General features: G+C 39.3%; 1 protein-coding gene across 3 annotated transcripts in view; it reads left to right on the forward strand.

Moving 5' to 3' along the window:
- TBCE (tubulin folding cofactor E) overlaps positions 1 to 14534 on the forward strand; it is a 75809-nt gene that overhangs the window by 32990 nt on the left and 28285 nt on the right. For all 3 annotated transcript variants that reach the window (XM_045783721.2, XM_087863136.1, XM_045783722.2), the window contains one exon: positions 7381 to 7465. In XM_045783721.2, the coding sequence (XP_045639677.2) occupies positions 7381 to 7465 (85 nt within the window). The remainder of the gene's footprint in view (positions 1 to 7380; positions 7466 to 14534) is intronic.

A 14534-nucleotide genomic window follows, 5' to 3' on the forward strand; every position in this document is an offset into this window, starting at 1 on the left:
TAAACTGGTAAACATAAGGGTTTTCTTGATTTCTGTGAGCAGTTCTAGCAAATGATCAAACCTGAGTATGAGCTGTGGAAACCCCTGATTTATAGCTCGTGGCTGAGAAGTACAGGTGACAGCCTGGGACTTGTGACTGGCATCTGAAGTGGGGGCAGTCTTTTGGGACTGAGCCCTTAACCTGTGGCGTCTGCACTAATCTGGCCAGCTAGTATCAGCTTTGAGGTAAATTGTGGGACACCCAGTTTGTGTCTGCCAAGAATTGGAGAATTTCTTGGAGTGGAACCCCCCCCCCATATGATATCAGAAGTGCTGTGAGATTGGAGGAAGAAAGTTTTCCCTTGAGCAAGTGACTTGTTTTTCCCTGAGCTTCCGTTTCTTATTTTATCCTATCTCCATGCTGGTTAACTTCAGGAGAAGCAAGATAAAGTCCAAGCTCTTTCCCGTGTCATACGAGAATTTTAAGTTAGGGCTCAGCCTCTTTTCACCCCTGCTAGTCTTTTTCTTCTGCTGCGGGCTCCTGCCCCCACCCTGGGCTACACCTCCAGCTCTAACTGTGCGGGACTTTTTGAGGCTCCCTAAACAGGTCCTGAGCTCTACTATACTTTGGCCTCCGCTATTTTCCCTTCAAGGTTCCCTTCCTGTTACTACTGCACGTCTTTCCCACACACCACCCCCAACAATATACAACGGTCTTCTTGTCTGTGCTTCCAAAGCACTGCGCTCACTTTTATTCCAAGAGTTAGTCTTTGTATAATGGCTGCTGGTTTTCACATGTATCCCTGTTAGAAATCTTTGAGATGCTTTCTGGCAAGAAACGGTCTTATTTATTTTTCCAGCCTATTCATTTTTCCTCTTTATTATTTACTTCCTTCTCTTTTCTATAGGTTTAATTTGGCCTGTTTTTCTCCCCTTAACATTTTGAGATAGGGGATTATTTTCGATCTTCCATCTAACCTATACATTTAAGTCTTTAAGTTTCTCTCAGAATGCAGCTTGTGGCTACATTTCCCAAATTTTGACGTGTGGTATTTTTATCATCATTCTGTTCAAAATATTTTCTAATTTGCCTTGTGCTTTTTTTAAAAATTAAAATGAAAAATTTTATTATTTTTTAAAGATTTGATCTATTTGAGAGAGAGAAAGAGTACAAGCAGGGGGAGAGGCAGAGGGAGAGGGAGAAGCTGACTCCCCACTGAGCTGGGAACCCATCCTGGGGCTCTGTCCCAGGACCCCAAGACCATGACCCGAGCCAAAGACAGACGCTTAACCACCTGAGCCACCCAGGCACCCCTGTGCTTTTTTTTTTTTTTTTTTTTTTAAGATTTACGTATTTATAATGAATCATCGAGCCTTACATCGAAAACCGGGGATGTACTGTATGGTGACTAACATAATATAATAAAAAATCATTATTAATTAAAAAAAAAAAAAAAAAAAAAAAAAAAAAAAAAAAAAAAAAAAAGATTTACGTATTTATTTGAGAGAGACAGAGCACACAAACGTGTGTGTGTGTGTGTGTGTGTGTGTGTGTGTGTGGGCGGGGGAGGCGGAGGGGCAGAAGCAGAGGGAGAGGGAGAGAGAATCTCTAGCAGACTCCCTGCTGGTGTAGGAGCCTGATGTGGGGCTTGATCCCAGGACCCTGAGATCATGACCTGAGTGGAAATCAAGATGGGACCCTCAACCAGCTGTGCCACCCATGCGCTCCGTGCTTTCTTTTTTGATGCAAGGTAATTTAGAATGATATGGCTTAATTTCTACACATGAGGATTTTCTAATAAACCTTTCTTTATTGACTTCCAACTGAATTCCACTGTGTACAGAGAAGCTACTCTGTGATTTCAGTCTTCTATATTTTTATTGTGGTAAAATGCACAGAGTATAAAAATTTACATTTTTTACATTTTTTAAGTGTGTAGTTCCGTGGCATTGGGTACATTCATATTGTTGGGTAGCCATCACCACCATCCATCTCCAGAACATTTTTTTTTAATCTTCCCAAACTCAAATTTCGTACTCATTAACGTGTAGTTTCTCATGTTCCTCTCTCGCCAGTCCCTAGCAACCACCATTCTACTTTCTGTCTCTTGGGAATTTGACTATGGTTTTTTTTCTTTTTTTAAGATTTTATTTTTTAATTTAGAGAGAGGGTGTGCATGTGAGTGGAGAGGAGGAGCAGAGGGGGAAGGAGAGGAAAAGAATCTCAAGCAAACTCTGCTGAATGTGTAGACTGATACAGGGCTTGACATCAGAACCCTGAGATCGTGACCTGAGCCTTTATGGAATTTATCTTTTATGACTGGCGTATCTCACTGAGCATAATGTCCTCAAGGTTCATCCATGCTGTAGTATGTGTTGGAACTTCCTTGTAAAGGCCGTATAATACTCCATTGAATACATGTACCATATCAAAAAGAATAAAATACTTGGAAATTAACCTGGGAGGTGAAAGACATATACAGTGAAAACTATAAAATGTTGCTTAAAGAAATGAAACACAAATATGGAAAGACATCCCATGTTCATGGATTGGAAGAGTCAATATTATTAAAATGTCAGTACCACCCAAAGCAATCTATAGATTCTGTTTGATCCCTATAAAAATCCCAGTGACAGTTTCTGCTTACTTTCTTAATCAGAACATTTAGTCCTTTCTTGTTTCACTTTTTGTTGATAATTTGGGTTTATACCTTCCATTTTAGTATTTGCTTTCTATTTGTCTTGCCTGTGCTTTTTTTTTCTCTTTTTTCCCCCTCCTCCCCCCATTACTGGAATATTTTTTAAACTTTACTTTTCCTTTCTATTAATCATACAAATTTTTTTAAAGATTTTATTTATTTGTCAGAGAGAGAGAGAGAGAGCACACAAGCAGGAGGAGTGGCAGGAGAGGGATAAGCAGGCTCTGTGCCCAGCAGGGAACCCAGTGCAGGACTCGATCCCAGGACCCTAGGATCATGACCTGAGCCGAAGGCAGACGCTTAACCAACTGAGCCACCCAGGTGTCCCTAATCATACATTTTTTATTAAGTAATTATCATGGAGATCAAAACATGCATCTTTGACCTACAAAAGTCTAATTAGTAATTTTACTTCTTCCTGGACTCATGCAAAGACCTTAGACTACTTGAATACTAATTCTGCTTACCCACTTCCTAACTCATATGGTGGATGTTTTAATCTTTGTGCATATAAAACTCCAAGAGCTGATATTAGTTTATATCATTTTTATTAATTTAGATATATCCATATATTTACCCATTTCTTCCCCTCTGTATCCTCAGGTTTTCATCTGGAATGGTTTTCTTTATCCTTGAAGATCACCCTATTAATTTTTCTTTGCCGAAATTGTTTTTGTTTTTAAAAAATTTTTAATTGTAGTTACATGCATATAAAACATAAAGTTTGGTATTTGACCATTTTTTATTAAAATTTTTAAATTGTAAAATATAACAAAATTTACCATTTTAACTTTTTTTGAATGAGCTTTATTTTTTAGAGTAGTTTTAAGTTCACAGGAAAATTGAAGAGCAGGTAGAGAGATTTCCTTCTGCCTCCACACATGCATAGCCTACCCCATTACCAGGTTCCCCAACAGAGTGTACATTTGTTGCAATTGAAAAACCTATATCCATAAATCATTATCACTCCAAGTCCATTGAAGTTCACTCTTGGTGTTGTATATTCTGTAGGTTTGGGAAAATTTACGATGATGTGTATCAAACAGAGTAGGTTCACCGCCTTAAAAATTCCCTGTGCCCCACGTATTCATCTCTTCCTCCCCCCTATTTTTAAAATTTAAAATATTTAATTGTGGTAATATACATAACATAAAATTTACCATCTTAACCTTCTGGTTTTTTCCATCTTAAACCATTTTTAAGTGTAAAGGTAAATAGTGACTACTCTTGGGTACCTCATATAAGTAGAACCATATAGATAGCATATGTCCTTTCAGGATGGCTTATTTTATTTAACTGAACGTCTTCGAGGTTCATCTGTGTGTGAGAACTTCATTCCTTTTTATGGCTGAGTATTCCATTGTACGTATATCACACTTTTTGTCTGTCCATCTGTTGATGGATATTTGGGTTATTTCTACCTTTTGGCTGTTGTGAGTAATGCTGCAATCAACACTGGCATACAAGTGTCTGAGTCTTTTTTAATGCTTGTGGTTATATGCCTGTAAGTAGAATTGATGAATCATATGGTAATTCTACATTTAGCTTTTTTAGGAGCCACCAAAATGTTTTCCACAGTGGCAACACCATTTTATGTTTTTGCCAGCAGTGTATGAGGGTTCCAGTTTTTCCACATCTTTGCCAGCATTTGTTACTTTCCATTATTTTGATTATAGCCATACTATTAAGTGTGAGGCATCTCATTGTGGTTTCGATTTGGATTTCTGTGATGATTAATGATCGTCTTTTTGGGGCACCTGGGTGGCTCAGTCGTTAAGCATCTGCCTTTGGCTCAGGGCGTGATCCCAGCGATCTGGGATCGAGCCCCCACATCAGGCTCCTCTGCTGGAAGCCTGCTTCTTCTTCTCTCTCTCCCCCTGCTTGTGTTCCCTCTCTCGCTGGCTGTCTCTATCTCTCTCAAATAAATAAATAAATAAAAATCTTTAAAAAAATGATCATCATTTCATGTGTTTATTGGCCATTTGTATATCTTTGGAGAAATGTCTGTCCAAGTCCTTTATCCATTTTTCAGTTGGGTTGTCTGTTTTTTTTTTTTTTTTTTTTTTTAGGTTTTTATTTTAATTCCTGTTAACATATGGTGTTGTATTAGTTTCAGGTGTACATTATATTCATTCAACAATTCCATACATCACTGTGCGCTCATCATGACAAGTGAGCTCCTTAATCCTCTTCAACTATTTCACCCATCCCCCACCCACCTCTCCTCTGGTAACCATCAGTTTGTTCTCTATAATTAAGAGTCTGTTTCTTGATTTGTCTCTCTTTTTTCTTTCCCCTTTGCTCATTTGTTTTGTTTCTTAAATTCCACATATGAGTGAAATATGGTATTTGTTTTTCTCTGACTTATTTTGCTTAGCATTATATTCTCTGGCTTCATCCATGCCATTGTAAATAGCAAGATTTCATTCTTTTTTATGGCTGAGTAATATTCCATTGTATATATAGACCACATCGTCTTTGTCCATTCATCCATCTGTGGACGCTTAGGCTGCTCATATCTTGGCTATTGTAAATAATGCTGCTATAAACAGTAAGGATACATGTATCCCTTTGGGTGTATCCCTTTGAATTGTGTTTTTCAGTTCCAGAATTTTTATTTAGGGTTCGAAAAAAAATACAGTTTAAAAATTTTCTGCTGAAATTTCAAGCTCATCTTTTATTTTCCTGAAAATATTAAACGTAGTTAAAACTCCATTATGCAGATGACTGATGAATCTGTTTATGTTGGCTGTTGTTTTCCTTGGTTCTCAGTCACAGAGTCTTTTGTGTTTTTCTATGCTTGGATATTTTTGTTGGGAGTGCCAGATATATGATGAAAAATTATAATTCGAGCTTTGCAATAGTGTTATTTTCCTCCAAAAAGATGGAAATTTACTTGGGCAGGTAGCTGGGGTCAGTAGCAATCCTAGATCACTTTAAATTTACCTGAGAATAAGATTATTTGAAGTTGGCCTTTAATCCCTACAAGGGTTAGTTTATTTAGCACTGGTTCTTCCTTACTCTTAGAATGAAGACGTCTTGAGCCCAGTACAAATCCTAGAGAGTTTCTCAGCAGTTTCACCTTCCCTGGGGGGCTGTGATTTTTCAGTATTGATTTCTTAGCCCCTGAAATCTGTCTAAAGCTCTGTTCAGCTTTTTAGCTTCTTATATCAGGATTATCAGATGCCTCAGGGGAAAATATTGCTCTAAGTGCTTATTAGTCCAACTCTTTGGGTTTCCTTCTTCTCCCACATGTTGGCCTTGTAATTCTTTGCTGCCTTAGTAGCTCTCTGGGATGTACACATATTTTTAAAATTGTAGAAAATATACACAACTAAATTGACCGTTTTAACCATTTTTCAGTGTAGAGTCCAGTGGTATTAAGTACATTAATTGTGCAGCCCTCACCACCGCGTATCTGGAGCTCTTCATTTTATGAAACTGGAACTCTGTTCCCATTAAATAGTAACTCCCCATTCTCTTCTCTCAGCCCCTGACAACCCCCATTTTACTTTGTGTCTATGAGTTTGACTGCTCCAGGTGTCTCATATATGTGGAATCCTATCTTTTTGTGTTCGCTTATGTCGTTTTAGCATAATGTCTTCAAAGTTCAGCCATGCTATAGCGTGTCTCAGAATTTCATTCCTTTTAATGGCTGGATACACCACGTTTTGTTTTCCGTGCGTCATCAGTGGACAGCGGGGTGGCTCCCGCCTTTGGCTATTGTGTATAATGCTGCTATAACCCTAAATATGCAGGTGTCTGAGTCCCTGCTTTCCACTTGTTTTAGGTACATACCCAGAAGTGGAGTTGCTAGATCATTTGGTAATTCTATGTTTAGCTTTTTGAGGAATTATCCTACTGTTTTCCATAGTGGCTGCAGCATTTTACGTTCCCATCAGCAATGCACAAGGGTTCTAATTTTCCACATCCTCACCAGCACTTGTTTTGTTTGACTTTTTGCCATCATAATTGATGCGAAGTGATTTTCAAAAACAATTTATCTAGCTTTTCTAGTTTCCACCAGGAGGGTTGATCCAGATGTGAACCTCTCCGTCTTTCTTTTGCACCTAGCACGGTGCTGTATATAGAGTGGAAGGGAGGAGGAAAGGTAAAGAAAATGCCCTGAAAACTGAGGTGGTATTCAAATATAAGACAGCAAAGTGTGATGGGTAAGCCTTGACTTCTGGAGTTAGAATGACCTGGATTTGAAGTTATGTGACTTTGAGCGAGTTATTTTACCTATGTTGAATAAGGATACTGCTTATATATAGATTTTTATTTTATGAAAAGCAGATTAGTAGATTAGGACTCCAAAAACTTGCATATTTGTCCAGGAATTGGTAAAAAAGAACGTAACACTATCTGCTTTACAAAGATGAAATGTCTGTTGTGAGGATAACATTAAATAATGCAAAGAAAAGTTTCTGGCATTCAGTAAGTGCTCAGTAAATTTTAGCTGTTGTTTCCTGCAGTTGTAGTTTTTGTTGGCTTTTGAACCAAACATGCTGTCTATCATATTTGCTGATTCCAGTCCTGAGTCTAAGGTTAACTTGCTCTTTTTCAAAAGATATTTTTTGCCCCCAGTGGTGTCTGTGTAACAGGGTTTCCATTGCCAACTGTCTTTGTATTTGCAGCAAAAAGGAGCATTAATTATCTCTGTTCTCACTTATTCCTCATTTGGTTTTTCTTCTTCTGCTAGGACTCTGGTTAGGAGTAGAATGGGACAATCCCGAGAGAGGAAAGCATGATGGAAGCCACGAGGGGACTGTGTATTTTAAATGCAGGTAATTTTTCATTATGAATTTGCATGGTTATTTGGGGTAATATTCAATAATCGAATAAAGGGGGATGGAGAAGAAGAAGTGTTTGGCTTTGGGCATAGTTATAATGTAGAATTTGTATTCTAAAAAAAACAATGTGCAGAGGTTTTTTTCCTTTGTTTTTAAAACTCTGGCTCTTAAGTTCACAAGTATGGCTGCTTGCTTTTTCCTTTTTGTGTTTTGTTTTTTGACAGCTTTTTTTAATTGGATAAATATAAACATTTCTCAACGATTCATTAACAATTTACAATCCACTAAGTGAATAATAAAAAAGAGGAATAGCCTAGATATCCAATAAGAAGCAGTTAATTAAACAAAATACAGAACATCCAAATAGTGGAATGCTAGGCCACCATTAAAAAAAGCTCTTATCTTGGAAAGAGTTACACCTTACATTGCATATCTACTAATATTTTTAACTGCTTGATTTCAGAGAAACTTCATGAAGCTTTGAAAAGGATGGTTGGGACACTTTCAGACAGGATTTTTTAAGTTTTTGTTGTTTTCCATAGTAGGTTTCAGTTTCTCAGAAATGTGTTGTTTTTTTGTTTATTTGAGAGAGAGAGAGAGCACAAGCCAGGGGGAAGGCAGGGAGAGGGAGAAGCAGAATCCCTGTGAAGCAGGGAGAGCAATGCGGGACTCGATCCCAGGACCCTGGAATCATGACCTGAGCCAAAGGCAGAGGCTTAACTGACTGAGCCGCTCAGGCGTCCCTCAAAAAGATCTTTTAACATCAAGCTTATTTTTCCTTAAGTGTGACACAATGAACACAGTCCTGGCCTGGAAGTCAAGAGGCCTCTAACTCTGCTCTTAACGATCCTCATGACCCCGAACGAGACTAAATTTACTAACTCTGAAATGGGGATCAAAATTAGATAATACAAAATACGTTTCCTGGCCTACCATTCTGTAATTTTAGAGAATCGGGATGGAAGTAGAATCAACATGTTTATAGAGGCAGATGGCAGACATGGAACGAGGCCAGCTCAGAATGTGTCAAGAGTTCATGGAAGATACATTTAGAGAGGTGTGGAAATAGAAATTTCTTATCCTGACCTGTTGATCCCTCACCTACCTGAACCATGACCTCCTACACCTTCCAGTGAAGGAACTTTTCCTCAAGAGCCTGCCCAGCACAGTTCCCTCTTCTAAAAGCTTGCCCACATCATTCGTGATTGCATAGACCTTAATGGGCTCTGCTGGAATGATGTCTTCAGTCTTGGCTATTCTTAGGGTAAATCAAGAGTTGTTTCAGTCCTGACAGATCTTCAGGCTTTGCCCTGAAGTGCTGGTGGGAGGCCTCGGTTCAGGGACAGAGACTCAGTGTTTGGATTCTTGCCCTTGGAATAGCATTTCCTTATTTCATCACGTCGTTGAGTGTAGTCATGCCTGAGCATTTACAGACTAAAATATGTATTCTCCTGTTACAAACTACTGTTCTTTCATTTCACTAAAATGAGCCTTTTGTTGATTTTAAGTCCTATATGGGTAGGTAATGTTAAGTATGAATTCCATTTCGGATATTTATGGGGCAGTACAGAAGGGAGCATTGGGTCTGATGTCGTGGAGAACCACTGGTCTAGACTAAAGGAGTCACCATTATAGTTGTTAATGCTTGTGTTGGCATAATTAGAACATGACTAATAGAGATTATATCAGTATCTTGGAATCTCTGCATCAGACAAAACAGATTACATGTATTTGTTATTAAGTTTATTGAGATCTCTTCCTAATATACCATACACACTTCTTCCCTGTCAAAACCCATGTTTGGGGGTGGCCTTAGGAGGTGGTCTGGTCTACTCCCTAATCCTCTTCTGACAGTGTCACACCGACTACTTGGGTGGTGGGCGGGAGTGGGGGTTGATCATTTCATGTCACTCTTTAGTTTCAGTCTGATCTCTTATATGACCTGGGATAAGTACGCAATCTCCTGAGCTCGTACCCATAATTAATATTTGTGACACAGTTTACGGGTTTATCCCAGAATTTATGGTTACGAACCATTCATCAGCATGCTCCCAGGTGCTTCTGTTCTCCATCTCTTTTTTTTGGTGGGGGAGTAGAGAGGTTCAGTTAAGGTGATTAACCTTGAAGTTCTTTCCACTTTGCCCCTAGATAGCAAAGTGATTTCCAGCTTTTTTTCTTTCAACCTAAACTAGAGAGTACACTCTAAACGGAACTGTGTGGGTCAGTAACCCACTGCTCAGGTTTTATTTAAAATGTTCTCTTTCTAAGCAGTTATTTTTTTGTTGAGCAAGAAATCTTGTGGGATTTTTTTTTTTTTAAGATTTTATTTATTAGAGCACAGAGGGAGAGAAGGAAAAACAGGCTCCCCGCTGAGCAGGGAGCCAGATGTGGGGCTCAATCCCAGGACCCTGAGATCATGACTTGAGCAGAAGGCATATGCTTAACTGACTGAGCCACCCAGGTACCCCTTTTTTTTTTTTTAAGATTTTGTTTTTTTGAGAGAGAGAGCATGCACACACAAGTGGGGCGGGGTGGGGGGAAGAGGCAGAGAGAGAGGGAGAAGCAGGCTCCCTGCTCAGCAGGGAGCCCAAAGTGGTTCTGGGTCCCAGGACTCTGAGATCATGACCTGAGCTGAAGGCAGATGCTTAACCGACTGAGCCACCCAGGCGCTTCCCCCCACCTTTTTAAAGAAATCTTAAAATGTGACTTTTTGGGGTGTCTGGCTGGCTCAGTCAGTAGAGTATGCCACCCTCGATCTTGGGGTTGTAAGTTTGAGCCTCCGTTGGGTGTAGAGAGTACTTAAAATCTTTAAAGGGGTGTCTGGGTGGCCCAGTCAATTAAGCGTCCAACTGTTGATCTTTGCTCAGGTCTCGATCTCAGGGTTGTGAATTGAAGCCCTGTGTTGGGCTCCACACTAAGTGTGGAGCCTACTTAAAGTTACTAACTTTAAAAAAAAAAAAAAAAGTGACTTTTCTTTGGCACCAGTGAATGGAATACTTGACATCAGAGGAAACACACTGTTCTAGACTTTGTGCACAGTACTGGATGACTTACAAAATAGAATCTTGTACTGCTCATCCCGTGTGTGTCATAAGATTGTTGTAAAGTATTTCGAGGTTCTTGAATGAGCATTCATGGATTAGTATAAATTATTCCTGTTATGGTGTAAAGTGTTAAAAAGAATTTTTTAAAAAAAGTCACTGTGTACTGACAGTTTGCAGGCAGGGCACATTTCTGCAAAAGGTGAAGAAGAGAGGTGTTTCATTCTTGGAAGACTCCCATAAATCAGGGCTGAATAAAAATTGCATCACTCAGCATCAGTCTACAAAAAAAACTGAGCTAAACAGCTAATTTTCCGATGGGAAAATTAGTTACCAGTTCAGTTCTCACGTGAAGCAATGTACATTGAGTGAAATGGAAGTTAGTATGCAAGCTTGCCTAAAAGGCTCTAAACATGTCTAAATTTTTCTGCAGCAAAATAGGGTATAATGGTCAACAAGATTTATTGCAGTCTGCCCAGAGACCCAGCCTTTCCCAGAATGAAGCATCTAAAGCCCCAACAAGAAAAATGCTTACTATGGGGAGTTTTGGATCTGTTGAGGACCCTTGCCTTTTAGTAATATTGCCAGATTCGGGTAATAAAAATACAAAATGCATAGTGAAATTTGGATTTTTAGATCAACAGCCCATCATTTTTTAGTATCGGTGTGGGACATGTATGGGACATACTTACACTAAAAAAGGATTGGCTATTGGTCTGAAATCAGATTTAACTGGGCATCCAGAATTTTAGCTGACAAACCTGTTGGGGAGATAAATAGTGCAGAGTGAATCTCGATGACAGGGCTTCATGACAGTCTTCCACTCCCACAAGAGCCATGGTTAGGGTGTGGATTTCATTCAGAGCATCTGTAATTGGTGGGCAGGAGGACGGAGCCGGAACAAGCTGAATGCTTACAAGAGAAGAATGTTTGGACTCTCCTCCTTCCACTCCCTGCCTCCCCCCAATTTTTTTCTCTTTGGAGAGGGTTCAAACTTTCAGTGTTTGGATATACCATCTCAGTATTCATCTAGAATCTCAGTGGAGTCTATGTAAATTATTAGTTCATTTTTGGAGATTTATTGTTATGGGTGGGCACGCATTCACTTGGTATTTTTCAGTATTTGCTGGTCTGTTTTGTTTTCTGAGAAACCCTCCAGGAATGTTCCAGAGGAGACTGATCTTTGTTGTTATCTTTTGATGTGTAAAGGGCACAGCATCTACTTTGCAGCTACCTGATACATACCATTCTAACTCCTTTGATCTGCCTGTAGTCAAACTAAACAGTAGTAAAGATCTCTTCTTGAATGGTTTGTTACCACTGTTTAAAATTTAGAACAAAAAGTGAAAACCATGGCATTTGTTTTGCATTGTTTTCTCATTTATTAGAACTGTGCTAGTTTTTAAATTTATATGCTCACACTTTTTCATTTATTTTTTTGTTGCCGTATAGTTGACATACAATGTTATGTTAGTTTTAGGTGCACAACATTGTGGTTTGGCAATTCTGTGCATCGTACAATGCTCAGCACAGTAAGTATAGTCTCCAACTGGAACATAGTGTTGACTATATTCCCTGTACCGTAGTTTTCATCCATGACCTTTTTTAAAAAAATATTTATTTATTATTTTTTAGTGGGGTGTTGGGACAGAGGGAGAGAGAATCCTTAATCAGACTCCCCACTGAGCACGGAGCCCAACGTGGGGCTCAATCCCAGGAGCCTGCGATCATGACCTGAGCTGAAATCAAGAGTCAGCCGCCTAACTGACTGAACCACCCAGGCGCCGCCCCACCCCCATGACCTATTTTTAAACTGGAGGTTTGTACCTCTTAATCCCCTTCACCTGTTATGCTTTCCCCACCGGCCTCCCCACTCTGGTAACCACCAGTTCTCTGAATTTAGGAGTCTGTTCCTGTTTTTGTTTATTCATTTGTTTTTTTAGATTCCTCATATAAGTGAAATCACATGGTATTTGTCTTTCTCTGTCTGACGTATTTCATTTCGCATGATACCCTCTAGGATATTGTTGTTGTGAACACGTAGTGTGTTCCTGTTGTCGTGAATGGCAAGATTGCATTCTCTTTTATGGCTGAGTAAATATTCCATTGTATATTTGTGTGTCTGTGCCACGTCTTTATCCATTCATCTATGGATGGACGCTTAGGTTGCATCTATATCTTGGCTGTTTTAAATAATACTGCAATAAACATAGGGATCCATATATGTTCTTGAATTAGTGTTTGTTTTCTTTGGTTAAATACCCAGCAGTGGAATTGCTGGATTGTATGATATTTCTATTTTTAATTTTTTGAGGAACCTCCATACTGTTTCCCATAGCGGCTGTACCAATTTACATACCCACATAACAGTGGGTTATCTGTTGTCTTTTTGATAGTAGCTCTTCTGACTGGTATCTCATTGTTTTTGTATGTATGTACTTATTTTAAAGATTTCATTTCATTTATTAGAGAGAGAGAACATGAGCAGGGGGACGGGCAGAGGGAGAGCGAGAAGCAGACTCCCCACTGAGCAGGGAGTCAGATGTGGGGCTCGATCCCAGGACCCTGAGATCATGACCTGAGCTGAAAGCAGACGCTTAACCAACTGAGCCACCCCAGGTGACCCTTGTCTTAATTCTTTTTTTAAAGATTTTTATTTTTAAGTAATCTCTTCACCCAATGTGAGACTTGAATTTACAACCCGAGATCATGACCTGAGCTGAAACCAAGAGTCTGATGCTCAACTGACTGCACCACCCAGGTGCCCCTAAGATTTTATTTTTAAGCAATCTCTACACCCAACGTGGGGTTCGAACTCACAACCCTGAGATCGAGAGTCGCTTGCTCTACAGACTGAGCCACCCAGGCGCGCCTCTCATTGTGGTTTTGATCTGCATCCCCCGATAGTGATGCTCAGTATCTTCTCGTGTCTGTTGGCCATTTGTAGGTCTGCTTTGGAAAATGTCTATTCAAGTCTTCTGCCCAATTTTTAGTTGGATTATCTAGGTTTTTTTGGTGTTGAGTTGTGTGTTTTTTATGTATTTTGAATATTAATTCCTTATTGGATATGTCATTTGCAAATATCTTCTCCCATTCAGTAGGTTGCTTTTTCTTTTCTTTCCTTTCCTTTCCTTTCCTTTCCTTTCCTTTCCTTTCCTTTCCTTTCCTTTCCTTTCCTTTTTTTCCCCCCTGGAGATTGTATTTTTAAGTAATCTCTACACCCAACATGGAGCTCAAACTCTCAGCCCAGAGATCAAGAGTTGCACGCTCCACTGCCAGAGCCAGCCAGGTGCCCCGTGTTTTTGTTTTGTTGATGAGTTCCTTCCTGTGCAAAGACTTCTTAGTTTGGTGTCGTCCCAATAATTTATTTTTGCTTTTGCTTCCCTTGCTTCAGGAGACATATCCAGAAAAATGCTGTTAAACAGATTGCTGCCTGTGTTTGTTTTAGGAGTTTAATGGTTTCAGACCTTACATTTAGGTCTTTAATCCATTTTGAATTTATTTTTGTACATGATCTAAGAAAGTGATCCAGTCTCACACTTGCATGTAGCTGTCCATTTTTCTTGACATCATTTATTGAGAAGACTGCTATTTCCCCTTTGTATATTCTTGTCTTCTTTGTCATAGGTTGATCATTGGGGTTTCTGTCTCTCCCCTGGGCTCTCTCTTCTGTTCTGTGTCAATACCTTCTTGTTTTGATTAGTTCAGCATTGTAGTACAGCTTGAAATTTGGGATTGTGATACCTCCAGCTTTGTTCTCCTTTCTCAGGATTGCTTTGGCTATTCGGGGTCTTTTCTGGGTCCATACAGATTTTAGGATGATTTGTTCCAGTTCTGTGGAAATAAAGTTGATGGTATTTTGACAATTGACATTGAATATGGGTAGATTGCTCTAGGTAGCATAGACCTCACAATATTTGTTCTTCCAATCCATGAGCATGGAATGTTTTTCCATTTCTTTGTGTCTTCCTCAGTTTCTTCCATGAGTGTTCTACCGTTTTCTGAGTACAGATGCTTTGCCT

Source organism: Ursus americanus, chromosome 6 (assembly GCF_024610735.1).
Source record: "Ursus americanus isolate L20-20 chromosome 6, mUrsAme1.1.p, whole genome shotgun sequence".
Lineage (NCBI taxonomy): Eukaryota > Metazoa > Chordata > Mammalia > Carnivora > Ursidae > Ursus > Ursus americanus.